This window comes from Saccopteryx leptura, chromosome 2 (assembly GCF_036850995.1).
Source record: "Saccopteryx leptura isolate mSacLep1 chromosome 2, mSacLep1_pri_phased_curated, whole genome shotgun sequence".
Classification (NCBI taxonomy): Eukaryota; Metazoa; Chordata; class Mammalia; order Chiroptera; family Emballonuridae; genus Saccopteryx; species Saccopteryx leptura.
In genome coordinates this window covers 382438570-382457936 of record NC_089504.1, presented here as the reverse complement: position 1 = coordinate 382457936, position 19367 = coordinate 382438570, and the positions used below count along the sequence as shown (strand labels likewise).

The 19367-nt window shown below is 53.8% G+C and overlaps 1 protein-coding gene across 4 annotated transcripts in view; it reads right to left on the bottom strand.

The window, feature by feature from the left end:
• PPIL2 (peptidylprolyl isomerase like 2) overlaps positions 1-19367 on the bottom strand; it is a 53171-nt gene that overhangs the window by 15315 nt on the left and 18489 nt on the right. For 2 of the 4 annotated variants that reach the window (XM_066365443.1, XM_066365446.1), the window contains 15 exons: positions 17020-17071; positions 12867-12958; positions 11959-12048; positions 10539-10614; positions 9615-9775; positions 7798-7873; positions 6832-6938; positions 6400-6489; positions 6128-6161; positions 5353-5470; positions 4031-4087; positions 3279-3351; positions 2961-3023; positions 2729-2868; positions 2292-2512 (listed from right to left, as the gene is read on the bottom strand). In XM_066365443.1, coding sequence (XP_066221540.1) covers positions 2416-2512; positions 2729-2868; positions 2961-3023; positions 3279-3351; positions 4031-4087; positions 5353-5470; positions 6128-6161; positions 6400-6489; positions 6832-6938; positions 7798-7873; positions 9615-9775; positions 10539-10614; positions 11959-12048; positions 12867-12958; positions 17020-17071 — 1326 coding nt within the window. In that variant the 3' untranslated portion in view covers positions 2292-2415. Of the gene's footprint in view, positions 1-116; positions 1653-2291; positions 2513-2728; positions 2869-2960; positions 3024-3278; positions 3352-4030; positions 4088-5352; positions 5471-6127; positions 6162-6399; positions 6490-6831; positions 6939-7797; positions 7874-9614; positions 9776-10538; positions 10615-11958; positions 12049-12866; positions 12959-17019; positions 17072-19367 lie in introns of those variants that run through there. The other 2 variants (XM_066365444.1, XM_066365445.1) reach the window with 2 other exon arrangements.

Below are 19367 nucleotides of genomic sequence, written 5' to 3'. Positions count from 1 at the left end.
AAATAATCTTACCACTTTTTGTTGGTCTTCTTCAAAATCTAAGCTCCTTGTGAAACCAAATGAACTGAGCACGAGCTTGGCTTCGGGGAAGAACACCCACAAGACCACACTAGATGTGCTGGAGTATCACACCCTGACTTTTATTTAAGTTATTTAAAATATTTTTTTCCTTGAGAGGGATGGGAGGTGATGCCAGGATTATAAATACATTTAACTTAAAGCTATGCCACAGCCTTTGGCACAGTACATTTGCTTTAGAAATGTGGTTTAGTTTTGTTGCCATTTTATATATACATATATATAGTATTTTTATACCTTAACACTTATTCTTGATGGCATCTGTCAGATATTAGCAAGGATCAGAAATGAGAATTTTTCAAAAGTCCTTTAATTTACCTGATGACCTCACCAGGTACTTAAAAAATCTAAGAGGTTTTAATTTCTGAAAAACTACAATTTAAGCTCCAGAACAACCTACAGAAATGTAAGCCCTCATTTGTCACAGGCTCTGGGCCAGCCTGCTCTCCCATGGTGGAGGCTCTCTGGGGTGGCTCCACAGGACTGCAGCCCAGGCTGGCCAGAAGGGTCACCCCTCAGAGCAGGACCACCACCAAACTGGAGCACACAGCCTCCCTCGGCCTCCCCGTGTCCAGCCCTTGGCCTCATGTCTGTGTGAGGTTTAAAAATAAAGCTTCCATGTTCAGTGTCTCTTTTTCAGTAGCACGTGTCTCAAGTGCTCTGCTTTGATGCCGAGGCGCCCTGGTGCCATTCAGCTCCCACTAGGAGCAGAGGAGTCTGGGCTCTCCTTTCCACAGGCAGTTCTTCTGGTCCTGCACTGCTGTACATGTGTGGCTATGAACGTGGCCCGAGAAAAGCCTGCCCGGGCAGTTACAGGCCTGTGGCTAAGCTGCAATCTCCACCCGCTTCTGAACTACCGAAGGGCCAGGCCTCCTCCCCTGGAAGCCCTTGTGTGCTGTACTCACCACCCAGTTGTCACCCCCACCCTGCCCGCCCTCTCCTGCCATGTGAGACAGTCTCTTGGAGAGAGTGCTGGTGCCAACAGCCTTCCATAGGTGAGTTCTCAGACATCTGTACCTTGGAGGGGTAGCGTTGAGGGGTTGTGAAAATAGGGACCACTGTCTGGCTAAAGGTGCAGAGGTAATAGACAGTCACTCTGCAGGGCACAGGTGCCCTGTTGACAGGGACAGGTTTTCGGTGGGGTGCAGTTCTGGCCCAAAGCAAGACAACAGGCCAGCAGGCTGTGGGCAGCTGACTGGGCATCCGTGTGGTGTGCACAGAGCAGGTGAGAGGCGGGGCTTGGGCCTGCTGGCAGCATCAGAGCTGGAAGAGAGGATCCTAGGTGCCTGCTGGGAGTAAGAGCTGTTGAGACTTCCTGATGGCAGGGCGGTTTCGGGTGAGGCAGGAAAGAAGAAAAGCCAGGGAGTTGTCAGAATTTCAGCCTGATGAGCAGGAGAGGAGTGGTGGCCCGTGCCGACCGGGGACCCTGTACAGGCATTGTGAGGTGAACAGTGACCCTTTTGGGGCCCCAGGGCTAGAGAGGAGAAGGGTCCTGGGAGGAGGCAGCTGTCCCCACACTCCTGCACAGGCACTTCGGGAAAGCTGAGGTAGCAGTGTCAGGGTCAGAAGGGAGGCTGCAGAATGAACAAGACGGGCAAGTAAGGGTAAGGTTTTGAAGACAATCATAAAAAAACAGGATCAGGGAAGGGATCTTTTAAGAAATGCTAGTACAGCTGCTCAAAAGCCCTAAGAGCTGGGGCTGAGGGTAGAGGGGAGGCAGGGACAGGACATGCTGGCTGGCAGGGGCCTCTGCACACTGATCAGGAGCCAGCCGTCTTCCACCACATGTGGTCGGCATCACTATCCTGAGGCGGAGGTGGCCAGTCTTCGGGCACAGAGGCGAGCAGAGGCCCTGGCTGTGACCACCCATGGTCTTGCTGGGCTGGACTCAGCAAACCCAAGCAAGGGGCAACAGAACAGTTTTTTGGAAATATCAAGGTTCTAGTCCAGGGTCCTCACAGGCATCAGGAGCTCCCAAGGTTTGTCAAATACAGACCTCAGCGCCCCAGTCTTTGGGTCAGAAGATCTGGGGACCACAGGGAGTAAACAGTCCTTGAGAAGATAAAGTGGGTGGCGGTGGGAAGAAGGCTGGCATCCGGAGACAACAGCCCTTCTTCCCAGACTCAGACCCAGGGCCTGGAAACAGGGCCAGGACATCTGCGCTGGGTGAGGGACAAGGCCCACGGGCTACCACGGCAGGAAAAGGATCCAGGCACTAGCCAAGAGCTTTATTGAGTCACAGCCCAAAGGGCAGGCTTATGAGGGCAAAAGCCTCAGGGACGTGGACACAAGCCCAGCACTATGTCCCTACCAGAGTCCAGAGCAGTAGGCCTGCTGCTACCATGAGCTGAAGTCCCTGAAACCTTGGCTGGCCTTTTTCTTGGCCACAGGAACAGCTGCACTGGTTGATGGTTCCTCGTCTGCTACACGTTTCCTGGAAAGATAAGAGCCAGACTCCAGCTGCTATGGGGGCCAGGGGTCTGAGATGGGAACCACGTGTCCCCACATCACCCCCAACCCGAGTCTGGTCTTCACTTCAGCCTGCAGTCAGGGCCCCTGCACTGGCTCACTGCTCAATCCCAAGCAGGCTCAGACCTGTGCAATCAGTAAGCAGAGCGCACCATGGAAACACCACTCCCACCCCACTCACGTGGCTGCCGGGTTGATGTACTTGCCCACCCCCTGGCGGTACGTCAGGGGGCCCTGGTTCCCTGGCTTGGGCTGGCTCTTCTTCACTGTGCTCTCTGGGGCTGCTTCTTCCAGCTGGGTCTTCTTCCGCTCCTCAGCAATCTGTGGAGTAGGGCAGTGGCTGGCCCAGAGTCCCTTGGGCTGTCTAGAGCTCCCCCAAGCCCCTCCCTGTGTTGTGGCTGCTCCCTCCTCACCTGAACATCAGCCTCCTCATAGGGGTCCACGAACACTGTGGTGGAGTCAATGCGGATCTCCTCCTACACAGAGGGGAGGACAGTGGGCAGGACTAAAGGCTCCAGAGCAGGGGCCCCCAAACTATGGCCCCCGCCGCACTCCCGGAAGGGGCACCTCTTTCACTGGTGGTCAGTGAGAGGAGCACAGTATGTGGCGGCCCTTCAACGGTCTGAGAGACAGTGAACTGGCCCCCTGTGTAAAAAGTATGGGGACCCCTGCCCCAGAACCTGCCTAGCTGAGACTGAGGAGTGGCCCCTCTGTTTTCCCAGGGCACATACCTTAGGGCGGTCAGTTTTGGGGTCACTCTCCACATTCTCCATTGCTGTCAGTGTGTCAAAGCCCCCAACAACCCTGCAGCAGAGGGACAGGGGGCCTCAACAGGCCTGGTTCAGACATCCCCAAAGGCCAAGTCCCCGTGGCATGCTAGGAAGAGGGGCTGAGGGCAGACCCATGCTGCTGGCCCATGAAGGCCTCACACAGGTGAGGGTACAGCAGACTGCCTGCAGAAAGACCTGCAGGGCCTGGACAGGGCCGTGGGCCAGGAGATGAGGGCCTGAGAGGCCAGTCCAGCAGGCCAACCACCAGTCAGGTCTTATTAGAACAGCACCCGTTGCTTCTACACTGGACCTACTTTTGCGCTGCAATCACAAAGCTAACAGTGTGACAGAGACCGTGAGGCCACAAAGCTGGAGATACCACCTTGGCCTTCACAGGAAAGTCTCCTAACCCCTGGACCAGAGGATGGAGAGAAAAGCAGGAGGTGGCCCAGGCGTGTGGTTCTGGGTCGTCTAAAGGAGAACCTGAGAGTTTGGGCAGGACAGCCACCAGGCAGGGCTGGAGCTGGCCTCCTCTCCTTAGCCAAGGTCCCCTGTCCAACACAGAAGCCCAAAGTCCCTGCTTGTGCACAGCCATGACCTCAGCAAGGACCGTCAAGAGGGCAAAGGTAGGACTGCGCCTAGGGAAAGGCAGTGAGAGGCCCCAGCTGGGGAAGCCCACCCTCGCAGCACCCTCACGCAGCAGCTTCTCTTACCGCCCGAAGATGGTGTGCTTCTTGTCGAGGTAAGCGCAGGAGCGGAAGGTGATGAAGCTGGGGAGGACAGGAGGGTCAGGGAGCACCTGGAACTTCCCCGCCTGGCCCGTCTCAGCCCCACAGCACAGGGCACAAACCAGGACACACACACGTCCTAAGCCTGTTCCAGGAAGCTGCTCAGGTGTGTGCACAGCCCCCATACCCAGCCTGTCCTGGGCAGCCTGTCAACCACAGGGTCACCCAGGGCACTGGGTCCTCTGGCCCCCCAGGAGAAAGCCCAGTGCACAGCCACCAGGAGGGGAAAACTATAAAGTCAAATTAGAAAATAAACACATGCATAGTGAAAAGCCAAATTCTAAGATGGAAAATGTCATATACACATCATCCTTACAAAATATAGATACCACGTCATTCTAATTAGACTCCCAGTAGAATTTTCAAAGCTCTAGATAAAATGATCTTAACAGTTTACATCAAAGACTAAAAACAAAGTAGAGCCAAAAAATAAAGTGAAAATTGTGAGCGTGGGCCTGCCTCCAAAACTTCCTACAGAGAATGTAATCAAATATGTATAACATAGGTGCAGGAATAACATGCAATAGACAGAATAGAGTCCAGAATCTGATCCCAATTTAGACAGAGACATAATGTACGACTGCACAGGAGAGAGGAAAGGAGCCAGGAGCCTCCCCACTTGGCCTCGCAGACACCCCTCCACTGCTACCTGTGCCAGGCTGACCCAGCCGCCCTCTCCCCACACTTGCCCCTGGAGGCCCCTCACCTCCCCCTTTATGTGTCTGGACATGGGGACATTCAGGCCTATACTTCTAGCCCATTCTTTCAGTACCTAAAGTCAGACCCACCAGGAACAAGGTGGGTGTCCCAGGCAGCTGACACAAATGTTCAAAGCAGAATGCTCGGAGCCTTACCAAGTACCCACTTCTATAGATGCACCAGTCAATGACTGCTCAAGCCCGACCTGGATTCCAGCCCCTCCTGCGCCACGCCCCCTCCCTGCCACACCCACATCTTCCTTTGGTGCCCTCTCCAGGAAGCCTTCCTGCATCTTCCAGGAGCTCCTGACACTCCTTCACAGGCACACGCCTCAAGGCCCAGTGCTGCCTGCTGACTTGTTCTACACATAGGTGCATGCACCTGCGTTCAGGCAGGGCTAGTCTGGGCTGTGTCGAGTGTGAGTTCACCTCCCCAAGGGGCGCTGCACACCTTGACTGGATTCAAGTCAAGCACAGCCTTCAGGGCAAGGCTGAAGGGAGCCCCAGACCACCTCTGCAGACCCATCCCGTAGACACCCAGCAACTCACAACTGAGACTTGTTGGTGTTGGGCCCCGAGTTGGCCATGCTGAGGATACCCCGGCCCGTGTGCGAAAGGTTGGGCCGGAACTCATCTTTGAATGGTTTTCCCCAGTACGACTCCCCACCTGGAAGAGAAAGGAGCATGGCTGGCAGCAAGAATGACTAGGTCCTCACTGAGTATGGCCAGCAGGTTGCAGCCCAGCTCCAGAAAGCTATGCTGAGTATCAAGGGGCACAAGGTACTGCTGGGGCTGTGTCTGGGGCAGGGGCACCTTGGAGGGCAGCCCTGGCCCTGAGGGCCCCTTGAAGCCCCTGCGTGTGGCCTGGCCTAAGAACAGAGAGTTAAGAGCCAAGGCCACACGTTGCTTTTGCTTACCCTCTTGGGTGAGGGACAAGGACTAGACCCAGGCCCAAGCAGCTGACAAGCTGAGGGGGCGCTTTGAGAGGCAGTGGAAGGGCAGCCAGACATCTGGGGCAGGGCGCAACCTTCCTCTGGTGTGGGCTCCCCGAAACACCCCTTGGTCCACTGACAAAGATGGAGGCCCTGGAGGCCTGTGGAGGAAGCGACAGGTGGAGGGCTAAGGTGCCCATGAGCACACTCCCACTTCCATCTATCACATCTATAACCATCTCAAAGTGAGAAAACAGGTGGGCCCAAGGCCACACAGCATCCTTGCAGCTGGTCCGATTTCACACCTGGAACTCAGCACAGCCCCACTCACCTACCCCCTCATGGCCCACGGGCAGCCAAAGCTGCCCAGGGACCCCAGCACCAGTACCTACCTGTGCCTGTGCCAGTGGGGTCACCACCTTGGATCTGCAAGAAAAACAAAAGTCAGTGAGCCAGCCATGCCCATGACCCTGAGGCCCTGCTGCAGGTGGCCACTGCCACCTGATGGAAGCAACTCCCCACCTACCAGATGGGCTCAAAGAGAGCTCAGCTCTGCACAAGCGCGGTGTGGCCAAGCTGGGCACTCAGGGCTCCCAAGTACAACAGAAGTCACCTCCGGGATTCCTCTGGCCCCGTGAGGCCAACACTGAACCACATCACTCACCACAAAGTTCCTAATGGATCTGTGGAAAATGGTGCCATCATAATACTGCTTCTTACAGAGCTTGATGAAGTTTTCACAGGTCTTTGGCGTCTGCAAAATAGCCCAGATACTTCTGTGAGGCATAAAGCGCCCAAAGGAGAGTCACAAATGTCACCCAAGTCCTGACCTTGCAGCAGAAGAGGGTCAGCTGCCCTGCCTGATACTGCAGCCGCAGAGCCCGGGAGCGAGGGCTGCAGGGAGACAGCAGCACCTGTGCACGCCCGGCTTGGGCTGACCCGCGGCCCATGGCTGACAGTCCCTTCTGGGGAGGGAATGGGGCGCCCACCCCTTCTGGAGGACAGACTCTTCTACTACAAGCACATCCTAAGTGCAGCTCCCCGTGTAAGACCCTGGAAATGACCGTGGGCAGGGGAGGGGACGGCCAACACCCACCATGTCGCAGTGCAGCTCCAGGTTGAGGTCACCCCTGTTGGTGTGCAGCCGCACGTAGCCCTTCTTCTTCACAAACCGGTAGCGCAGCACGTCCTCATCAATGGCAGCTGCAAGCAGAGGTTCAAACTCGATGCCTTCCCTCAACCCAAACAGAGCCACACCCCACACCAGGCACAAAGGCCTGGACCACTCTGGAGAGAGCCCAAGGGTGGGAGTGAGTGAGGAGGGGTGGGCTGGGGACCTGACAGGCCAAAAACACAAGAGGAAGACGGCTTGGGGACAATGATAATGGTGGCTTTTTTTTTTTTTTTTTTTGTATTTTTCTGAAGCTGGAAACTGGGAGAGACAGTCAGACAGACTCCCGCATGCGCCTGACCGGGATCCACCCGGCACGCCCACCAGGGGGCGACGCTCTGCCCCTCCGGGGCGTCACGCTGTCAAGACCAGAGCCACTCTAGCGCCTGGGGCAGAGGCCAAGGAGCCATTCCCAGTGCCCGGGCCATCTTTGCTCCAGTGGAGCCTCGGCTGCAGGAGGGGAAGAGAGAGACAGAGAGGAAGGAGAGGGGGAGGAGTGGAGAAGCAGATGGGCGCTTCTCCTGCGTGCCCTGGCCGGGAATCAAACCCGGGACTTCTGCACGCCAGGCCGACGCTCTACCACTGAGCCAACCGGCCAGGGCTAATGGTGGCTTTGGTGGAGGGCTAAGGTGCCCATGAGCAGCCTGGGAAGAGGCCAAGGTGGGGACCGCAGCAGGCAGGACAGAGCAGGGAGGGCCTCCTTCCCCTAGCTTAGCACTCACTACAGCCACCCCACCGCAGACACAAACACACCTTCCAAGTGTCTGTCTCTCCACGTTCCCTGAGCTGCTAAGAACCCACAAAGCCCAGAAGTTGAGGACAGGGAAGCAGGGAACCTGCCTCAGCCACTACTGGCAGCACTACTGGGGAGGAAGAAGCGAAGGCAGTTACCTGCTTCATGTGTGGTCTCTGGAACCATGGCTGTGGAGGTGAAGGAGGCGCTAACCTTCCCGGTGGAATAGTGGGCCTGCCGAGAAACCACACAGGCACATCAGCAGCACCCTGGGAGGCTGGTGGACTGGGGACATGGAAGCCAGCTGTCCCCAGTTCTGAGGCCCCTGCTTGGCACCTCTCCTCCAGGTAGGTGTCCCTGGCCACCACCCAAAGACACCACCAGGAACCTCCTGGAGAACAGGATGGCCTAGCTCAAACTGATCTTTCCCCAAGGCCCTAAGGAACGAAGGGCTTCTAGTTTCTTTTCAAAAGTTTTCAGTTTCTAGACCTGGCCAGATAGCTTAACTGGTTAGAGCATCATCCCATACACAGAAGTTGCCAGTTTGATCCCTGGTCAGGGCACATAAAGAAACAGATCATTGTTTCTCTCTCTCTCTCTTCCTCTAAAATAAATAATTATTATTATTTTGCGTTTTCTGAAGTGAGAAGTGGGGAGGCGGAGAGACAGACTCCCGCATGCGCCTGACCAGGATCCACCCGGTTTGCCTACTAGGGGGCGATGCTCTGTTGCAAACTGTGCCATTTGAGCACCTGGGGCGAAGGCCATGGAGCCATCCTCCATGCCTGGCCAACTTACTTCAATGGAGCCTTGGCTGCAGGAGGGGAAGAGAGAGAGAGAAAGGAGAGGGGGAAGGGTGGAGAAGCAGAGGACTTCCACAGGCCGGGCTCTACCACTGAGCCAACCAGCCAGGGCCAATAATTTTTTTTTTAAGTTTTTAGTTTCACCTGACTGGTGGTGGCAAAGTGGATAGAAAGAACATCAACCTAGGACGCTGAGGTCCCACGTTTGAAACCCCGAGGTCACTGGCTTGAGTGCAAGCTCACCAGCTTAAGCAGGGGGTCACTGGCTTGAGCATGGGATCATAGACATGATCCCATAGTCGCTGGCTTGGCTGGAGCCCCCTGGTCAAGGCATGTATAAGAAGCAATCAATGAACAACTAAAGTGATACAACTACGAGTTGATGCTTCTCATCTCTCCCCCTGCCTGTCTGTCTCTCTCTCTAAAAAAGTTTTTAGTTTCTACAATAAACACATTATATATTTAATCAGGAAAACATAAGCCCCAATAAATATTGTTTTCATCTTAGGCAGAAGGAAAAAATAAGAGAAATTTCTCTCCATCAGAAGGAAGTTCTCCAAAATGCTAACAGCTACTGTGTTAAAGTGGTGGAATTATGAACAAACTTTTTTTTCCTTTGTAAATTTTGCTGAACACTCCAAGGAGGGAGCCTCAGAGCCCCACCTCCCCACACCCAGCTTCAGCTCACCGGGCTGAAGGGGCAGCTTTGGGGCCTGAAAGACCAGGGCACAATCTTGCTGCCATCACTGCCACTGGCAACACTTCTTTCCTCCCCTTAGCACCACAGTAGCCCTGAAATGCCCCCACCACCTCTCCCTGGGCACCAAATGACCAGCTCTGCAGGGCAGTGTCCCCATGGGATAGCCCTTCCCACAGACCTGCACGCCCAAGGTCACTGCATCACATGGCACCTCCACAGCCGGCCGGCAGCAGTCCACCCCGTGTGTCTGCTCCAGGCTCCCCAGACTGAGCCAGACCATGATGTAGACCACTCATGTGGTCCTCAGCATACCCAGCTGTCACCCCAACTGCAGCTGTCCTCTGGGCCCCCAAGCACCTTGGCTCTGGGGTCCTAGCTGCTTTCCGTCCAACTGTATCCCAGAACCACTACAAGGCACCATAATGAGGGGGGTGGCCTGAGCTGGCAGCTGCGTGGCCCTCCACCTACTCACAGCATTCAGCTTGTCCACCTTCTTCTTCTCTGGGGCTTTCATGGTGGCCGCCAGGACCTCGTCCCCTTTGAACTCCTTGTAGAGCTCTTGCAGTGTCTCTCGGGTCTCAGTGTTTGTATTTTTCAAATAATATGATGGGTCCTGTTTCGCCTTTTCTTCATCTACAAAACAGCATGGTGGCTCTGAGCAGCTGAGCCCCCAAGAATGTCCCCAGATGTGCAAGATGGAGACAAGAGGCCAGAGCTGGCTGCACCAGCAGAAGTCCTGGACCAAGACATAGGTCAACCCTCCATCAGAGTAACACCTTCGCAGTTGCTGCAAACCCAGGGAGGTGTGTTTAGGGAGTGAGGGAACATCCCAGAAGGGGAGCAGTCTACCCACCAAGGCTTCTGCTGGAGTCAACTTTTGTCTCTGTCCCCAGCCCAGCTGTGGTCCCAAGAGCGTTCAGAAAGAGCTCTGCTCACAGGACCTTGGTAATGACCAGCTGGCTAAACGGTGCCATACCACCCCTCATGGAACCCACCTGCCTGTCTAACCACCCATCCCTGCTATGAGAACAGAGACAATTTCTAAATAGCAAAGACAGGGCCCCATCCTAAGGGCCTAGATAGGAAAGCAGCCTCAAGGGCCTCTGCAACTGAGTCTTGAGTGGGAATGACGAGGTGTCCAGGCCTCTCCTGCATGAGGCTGTGAACACTAAGGCATGAGGGCCTGCTGGCACCCACCACATCAGGCCCCCTATGGGCAGGTCTGCGCCATATAGTCCTGCCAATCAGCACAGAAGCTGTACGTCAGCTCAGGAAATTCCAGACCTGTCTCAGCTTGATTGAGACTCTGGCCTCAGGAAGGTGGAGGCTTTGCCCAGGGAGCACGGACTTATTTCCCCCATCTCCTGGTACCCAGACCACCCTTGGCTCTCCATACCTGGATCTATTATTTTTATGTTATTCTTAACATGAAAGAAGTTGGAGACGTTGAATTTGTCCAAATTGGTGGGGTCCTGCAACAAAAAGAGCACATATAGTGAAGTGAGCTCGGCAGCACAGCCGGGCTCTAGGCTGCAGGCCACACAGTCGCCCCGGGCAGCAAAGGAGAGCTGGGCGGCACGAGGGTTCTGGGCCAGGAAGGGAGAGGTCTGTGGCTGCACAGAGGCCCGGGGGCGCTAGCAGGGGACAGGTGCCAGGGGTGGTGAGAAGGCTCTGCCCCAGGCAGGGCCACGAGCAGGCGTAGGGAGGAGACTGGAACAGTAGCCAGCTGCTCACCAAATCACTAAACTGCATCTGCTTTTCTCTGGCACACAGCAGGCAAGCGTCCCCTGCTGTTAAGCAGCCATAGAACGGACGGTTTTCTCAAGGGAACATGGGCAGATATGGCGTGCCCACCTTCAGCCCTCCCACAGGCCGTCCCGTACTCCCTTCAGCCTGGCTGCCAGACACGGACCGCACAGTGCTTGGGCCCTGGGCACAGAGAGCCCACCCCATTGGAAGGAAAGCATACTAACCTCTCATTAGAATGGGACAAGCCACAGAAGGGACAGTTCTCATCTAAGTCAACCCCGGATTTTCTAAGTCCATTTTTTTTGTTTTTTGTTTGGGGTTTTTTTGGTTTTTGTTTTTTTCTGAAGTTGGAAACGGGGAGGCAGTCAGACAGACTCCGGCATGCACCCGACCGGGATGCGCCCGGCATGCCCATCTGGGGCACCGCTCTGCTGCAACCAGAGCCATTCCAGCGCCTGAGGCAGAGGCCACGAAGCCTCTGCTGCGGGAGGGGAAGAGAGAGACAGAGAGGAAGGAGAGGGGGAGGGGTGGAGAAGCAGATGGGCGCTTCTCCTGTGTGCCGTGGCCGGGAATCGAACCTGGGACTCCTGCATGCCAGGCCGACACTCTACCACTGAGCCAACCGGCCAGGGCCTAAGTCCATGTTTTTAAATAAACTCAGCCAGGGTTCTCTGACAGGGGTACCCAGTGCCCAGTGCTGGGGTACAGAGCACACACACACACCCCATTCTCAATAGGGTGGGGAGAGAGCCAGGCCTGCAAAGAAGCCACTCGGATGCTGACATGGCTCTGGGGCCAGAGATGAGCAGCCCTGACACGGCAAGGACAGGCACCAAAGGCAAGACGTGAGCGCCAGACTGAGGACATGGTATGTGCGAAGGCCCATGTGGCTGAGTGGAAGGAGGCAGGAGGCGGGACACTGCCAGTAGCAGCTGGGAACTGCAACCAGACAGTGGGAAGGAGGAAGCCGCTGCATCTGGTTGGAGAGGGAGGGCTGGCAGAGAGGAGCCATGCCAAGGTTCTCGGGGTGGTCCCTCCTGAAAACAATAGCAGGAAGGGACACCCACCTGAAGGGTGATAATGTCCTGGCGGGAGAAAGGCTCATCAGTCAGGAGGTCTCGGAAGTTCTTGGCCTTGATATTTAGCTGCTCCACTGCCTGCAGCCAGGAGGAAGCCAGCGGTTACAGTGCTGTCCCTGACCCAGACTGGGAGCTCACCTAGACAGCGCCACCATTCCAGCAGTGAGGAAAGGACAGGACTACTGTGTAGCCACCACGGGCTCACAGCAACAGTCCTGCCTCTGAGGGTGAAGTTTGTTGAGCCCCAGAAAGTTGAATTTAGCCCTCTGAGCAAAGGACACTCTCATCTTACAGATCAGCAAACAGGTTCAAGAAGGCCACCCATCTGTACAAGCCCCCCCACATCCATGCACACACAGGCAAGGTGTCACCCCAGGACCCCTAGGGAAGTGCTGGCCACCTGGACCCTGCCGACAGCCAGGGACAGGCATGAAAACAGTTCAGAGAGGACCTCCTGCAACACAGGCCCTGGGCCCTGCACTCTACCCGCTGCTGGCACGCCTAGAGAACTGGTGTGGAAACCAGGGCTCTTCTCCCACACACCTGCCCACCAGCCTGCATCTGCTCCTCCTGGAGACCCTGCCAGGAACTGGGGTGCTCAGGACTCCCCTCAAAGCCCTGGAGCCTGCCTTCAGAGCATAGGTTTCCTTCCAGGGCCAAGAGTCTTCTCTGAAGATGACTGCGGGGAGGACCCACAGGTACAAAGGAACTACCCAGGTTTCAGGTCCAGAGTCACAGCGGTCACAGGAAGGCCCTGCCTGTTCTAGACTGTGCCAATGTCTCAGAATGTTGACCCCAAGGGACAGCTGCACCCAGTGCAATCCCAGAGCCCAGACCAGGGTTCCCAGGAGCACACACCTTAAGAGCCTTATGTGACACAGTTCCCGAGAACCTACCTCGTAGGCATAGACATTGCCAGTGGTCCTGATGGCTACAATATGGGTGTTGTTGGTGAACACGGTAAACAGCACTGGGCAGTGGTACTTCCCTAGGGAGAAGGCATGCACAGAGAGACCAGTCAGAGACAGGGAGGAGACAGAACCCTACATCAGAATGCCCAAAGCGGGGCCAAAGGGACCCCAGCTGCTCAGTCCCCCTCCTCCAAAACCACTAGGAAACTCCTGCTCATCCTGCAAGTCCCAGCCCCTCATGGCCCTACTCAGAGGTGTCTGCTCCATCAGCCCCAGCCCCAACTAACAACAATGCCCTGGCCTCCTCTTCCACATCAGACCTTGCCACATCCCTCACCCTGCCACCTGGGATATTGCAATAACTCCTGCTGCTCCCTGCTCCTACTCCCCCAACTCCTACAGGTAGAGCCTGTTCAAATAAGTCCCGACAAATAAACTGCAAAAGTGGGGAAGGCAGGACACTCAAGAGATTAAGAGACTTGGAGATACTGACCACATGTATTTGTGGTCTTTTTAAAAATCCTAATTTGAGGCCCTGGCCAGTTGGCTCAGCGGTAGAGCGTCGGTCTGGCGTCCGGGAGACCCGGGTTCGATTCCCGGCCAGGGCACATAGGAGAAGTGCCCATTTGCTTCTCCACTCCCCCCCTTCCTCTCTGTCTCTCTCTTCCCCTCCTGCAGCCGAGGCTCCATTGGAGCAAAGATGGCCCGGGCGCTGGGGATGGCTCCTTGGCCTCTGCCCCAGGCGCTAGAGGGGCTCTGGTCTCGGCAGAGCGACGCCCCCTGGTGGGCAGAGCATCGCCCCTGGTGGGTGTGCCGGGTGGATCCCGGTCGGGCGCATGCGGGAGTCTCTCTGACTGTCTCTCCCCGTTTCCAGCTTCAGAAAAATACAAAAAAATAAATAAATAAAAATAAATAAATAAAAATCCTAATTTGAGGCCCTGGCTGGTTGGCTCAGCGGTAGAGCGTCGGCCTGGCGTGCGGGGGACCCGGGTTCGATTCCCAGCCAGGGCACACAGGAGAGGCGCCCATTTGCTTCTGCACCCCCCCCTCCTTCCTCTCTGTCTCTCTCTTCCCCTCCCACAGCCAAGGCTCCATTGGAGCAAAGATGGCCCGGGCGCTGGGGATGGCTCCTTGGCCTCTGTCCCAGGCGCTGGAGTGGCTCTGGTCGCGGCAGAGCGACGCCCCAAAGGGGCAGAGCATCGCCCCCTGGTGAGCAGAGCGTTGCTCCTGGTGGGCGTGCCGGGTGGATCCCGGTCGGGCGCATGCGGGAGTCTGTCTGACTGTTTCTGTCTTTCCAGCTTCAGAAAAATACAAAAAAAAAAAATCCTAATTTGAAAACTATAAAAAAATAATATGACAGCATTCTGGAAATTTCACCACTGGCTAGATAGTTGATGATATTATGGAATTTTCCTGTTAATATTTTAGGTGTTTGTGATTGTTTTTTAAGTCCTTATCTTTTAATGATACACACTGAAATATTTAAATACGAAATGATACACTGTCTGGAATTTGCTTGAAAATCACTGAAGCAGGTGGAGTGGGAGCACAGATAACATCACACAGGCTGTGAATTGATAAGATGGATATGGCTGGTGATGGATATGGGCCAGGAGTCATTGTAGTAATTCTCTCTACTCTCATGTGTCTAAAAATTTCAATTAAAAGTAAAAGCATGCCTGACCAGGCGGTGGTGCAGTGGATAGAGTGTCGGACTGGGATGCCGAGGACCCAGGTTCAAGACCCCGACGTCGCCAACTTGAGTGTGGGCTCATCTGGTTTGAGCAAAAGCTCACCAGCTTGGACCCAAGGTCGCTGGCTCCAGCAAGGAGTTACTCGGTCTGCTGAAGGCCCGTGGTCAAGGCACATATGAGAAAGCAATCAATGAACAACTAAGGTGTCACAATGTGCAACGAAAAACTAATGATTGATGCTTCTCATCTCTCCGTTCCTGTCTGTCTGTCCCTGTCTATCCCTCTCTCTGATTCTCTGTCTCTGTAAAAAAAATAAATAAATAAATAAATAAATAAAAATTAAAAAATTAAAAGTAAAAGCATGCCTGACAAGGCGGTGGCACAGTGGATAGAACGTCAGACTGGGATGTGGAGGACCCAGGTTTGAGACCACAAGATCGCCAGCTTGAGCGTGGGCTCATCTGGCTTGAGCAAAAAGCTCGCCAGCTTGGACCCAAGGTCGCTGGCTCGTGCAAGGGGTTACTCGGTCTGCTGAAGGCCCATGGTCAAGGCACATATGAGAAAGCAATCAATGAACAACTAAGGTGTCACAACGAAAAACTGATGATTGATGCTTCTCATCTCTCTCTGTTCCTGTCTGTCTGTCCCTATCTATCCCTCTCTCTGACTCTCTCTCTGTCCCTGTTTAAAAAAAAAAAAAAAAAAAATCAATTGCTAGGTCAAAGTTGTTAACAGGCAAAAATTAGGACAGATATCATTTCTCCCTTCTGGCTCCCATCTGAGTCCTCCTGTGACCACCCAAGCCCTATAGGACTGCTCTGCACCCTGTCCCCACCTCCCCTCCCAAACCCTCTGACTATAGCCTCTGCTTCCACCCCTTACTCACACTGTTCTAGCAAGAATGAACTCCTAGGTGTGCCCGGACTCACCTCAGGGCCTCTGCACTGACTGTGCCCTCTACCTGGAATGCTCTTCCCACGTCCCCACACAGCTCCCTCCCTCCTTCCCATTAGATTTCCACTCAAACCCTGTCTATGAGCTTCCTACGACCTCGGTCTCCTCACCCTGCTTTATTTTTGTCCCTGACACACTATGGTGATCTGTTTTCCAGGTGATAAAGATCTCCTGTAGGCCCTGGCCGGTTGGCTCAGCGGTAGAGCGTCGGCCTGGCGTGCAGGAGTCCCGGGTTCGATTCCCAGCCAGGGCACACAGGAGAGGCGTCCATTTGCTTCTCCACCCCTTCTCCTCTCCTTCTTCTCTGTCTCTCTTCCCCTCCCACAGGGAGGCTCCATTGGAGCAAAGATGGCCCAGGCGCTGGGGATGGCTCTGTGGCCTCTGCCTCAGGCGCTAGAATGGCTCTGGATTCAACAGAGCGACGCCCCAGAGGGGCAGAGCATCGCCCCCTGGTGGGCATGCCCGGTGGATCCCGGTCGGGCGCATGCGGGAGTCTGTCTGACTGCCTCCCCGTTTCCAGCTTCGGAAAAATGAAAAAAAAAAAGATCTCCTGTATTATAATGTAAGCTCCTTCCATTCCAGGAGAGATCTGCCTGTTCTGCTCTCTGCACATGGCAGGCACTCAGTAATATCTGAATGAACACACTGTGGGCTTCCCCAAATCCACAGATCTCTGAGCAGGGAAACCCACAGCAGTCAGCCTCCAGGGCAGAGCTCCCTGACCCCCAGGGACTGTCCCTGAAGCACTGTGCTTCTGTTTCACCGAGGCCTGTTCATTCATCACTATAAACAAGCATCTACTATGGGCCAGGCTCTGGGGTCAGAGATGAGTGTCAGGCCTCAAGGTGCTTCCGCATCTTCCCCAGTATGCACACACCCAGTGAGCATAGACACCAGCCTTGACCATGGCATCTGCACAGGCCGAGAATCATGCCAGGCCCGCAAAGAACCAAGAGCAAGGTCAGTGCGCTTGGGGGTTGCCTGAGCTAGGGCATCTGGCCAATGAGAGGATGAGAGGGACATACAGGTATATACAGCAGAAGGACCCCCACTGGGAAGTCTTCCTCCCAACTGCTGACCCATGGTGAGGAGAAGCCCAGCCCAAGAGCCACCAGGCACATCTATCAGACCCGTAAATGCACTACCTGACTGCCGGCCCCAGGCCTCTCAGCCTGCACAGCTTCTGCCTCCAGGCACAAGCAGACCAGAGACACAGGGCTCACTTGTGCCCACAAAGGCTACCAGCGGCTCATACAGCCCAACTGCCTTTGTGGGAAGAAATACCCAAACCCAAGGTTTCACCCCTCCACCCTCAGCTTTAAAAAGTACCTGGTCCTTTAAGAAAAAATTATGTTACAGCTCTGAGCAACTAAAAGCAAGTATCCATCCTGATCAGAAAGGAACAACTAGTTCTGCAGAGAATGTGGTAAGAGACTGCGGCCAGGTTCTGCGGGCCAGTCTTTGAATTGGCTGCAAAAGAGATCCCTTACCTTCATTATTCTTTGCAAAGTTCAGCTTGATCAGGGCCCGTCCATCCAGTTTCTGGAAGATGTAAAATTCATAATTAGCGGCTAATATGAAGATGTGCTGCCCTCTAGCCGAATAACAGTGGGTTAGAGCATCATGCAGATACACAAAGGTTACCGGTTTGATGCCTGGCCAGGGCACAAACAGGAACAGGTCAATGTTTCTGTCTACCTCCCTTTCTCTAAAATCAATAAACAAAACCAAAAAATAAGCACTGAGGCTGAGTGACACAGACTGACTGGAAAAGCATTCACAGGAGGAAAGAGCACAGGTGCCGATCTGAGGAATCTGAGGAAACCTAGATAAGTGGACTATAAACAGAATCCCAGCCTGAGCTAGCAAATCAACCCCAAGCACAGGGGTTGACATACAGGCTAGAGGCTAAAAATCTTAGACCAAGGCAGAGGGGGAGGTTTGTTTATATCATTAATTTAAGAGAGGTGAGAGAGAGAGAGAGAAGGAGGGGAGGAACAGGAAGCATCAACTCCCATATGTGCCTTGACCAGGTGAGCCCAGGGTTTTGAACCAGCAACCTCAGCGTTTCTAGGTCGACACTTTATCCACTGCGTCACCACAGGTCAGGCGGTTTGTTTAGACTCTGTGATGTTTAGACAATTTCATGGCAAGCACTGATTATTTCTGAAATAAAAAAACAATGTACTGCCTGACCAGGCAGTGGCACAGTGGATAGAGCATCGGTCTGGGATGCTGAAGACCCAGGTTTGGAATCCCAAGGTCATTGGCTTGAGCACTGGGTTGCTGGCTTGAGGATGGAATCATAGATATGACACCATGGTCGCTGGCTTGAGCCCAAAGGTTGCTGGGTCAAAGCCCAAGGTTGCTTGGCTCTGCTGGAGCCCCGGTCAAGGCACATATGAGAAAGCAATCAATGAACAACAAAGGTGCTGCAATAAAGAACTGATGCTTCTCATCTCTCTTCCTTCCTGTCTGTCCCTCACTTTCTGTCTCTATCACTAAAACAAACAAACAAAAAAATAACGTATTTCTGGCCCTGGCCAGTTGGCTCAGTGGGTAGAATGTTGGCCCAGCATTTGGACGTACTGTGTTCAATCCCCCATCAGGGCACACATGAAAAGAGACCAACGACTTTTCTTCCCCTCCCTCTCTCCCTTCTCTCTCTTTTCCTTTCCAGCAGCCAGTGGCTCCACTGGTTGGAGCATCAACTCTGGACACTAAGGATAGCTTGGTAGATCCAAGTGCATCAGCCTCAGGTGCTAAAAATAGCTCAGTTAATTCAAGCATTGGTCCCAGATGGGGGTTGCCAGGAGGATCCTGGTTAGGGCACATGTGGAAGTCAATCTCCCCTCCTCTACTTTAAGAAAATATATATTTCAAGGAAGACAAGATGGCAACGGAGTAGGTGGACATACCAACATCCACCTCCCAGAACCAAAGTGGATTACAAACTAATTTTAAGAATTATCATCTGGAAAAACCAACTTTGGACTAAACTAAGAGGACTCTTCAACCAAGGAACACTGAAGAAGCCACACCAAGACTGCTTAGTGTATCCCAAGGTTCTCTTTACCATGCCACAGTCGCAGAGCTCTAGGGAAAAGCAACCTGGTCTCATCTCTCCAGGCAGAGAACAGAAGCTCCATCTCCACACATGCTGCAGATGGCTTTTCCAGTCTACCTGAATCATTTACCAGCTAGAAGCAGCGGTCATTGGGACTTGGACATGAGCTGCAAAGTATAGAATTGTGACAAAAATTCCAGTGCCATGTGGACTTTTCCTGGATGTGGACTTTTCCTGGACTCCTGCTCCTTGTGACAGCTCCTAACAGACTGAACTGGGGTTGGGTTGCATTTGCAGGGATTTGGAATGGTGTTGGGGTCAACTTGGACTTGGTGAACATGTTAAAGACACTACTCTTTTATGGATTCTTGCTGTATTGGCCAAGAGTTTGCTTACAGGCTTTAATCACTGTTAAAAAAAAAAATAGAAGACTGGATAAAGAAGATGTGGCACATATACACTGTGGTATACTATTCAGCCATAAGAAATGATGACATCGGATCACTTACAACAAAATGGTGGGATCTTGATAACATTATACAGAGTGAAATAATCAGAAAAAAACAAGAACTGCATGATTCCATACATTGGTGGGACATAAAAACGAGACTAAGAGACATGGACAAGAGTGTGGTGGTTGGGGGGGGGGGGGGAGGGACACAAAGAAAACTAGATAGAAGGTGACGGAGGACAATCTGACTTTGGGTGATGGGTATACAACATAATTGAATGACAAGATAACCTGGACATGTTTTCTTTGAATATATGTAC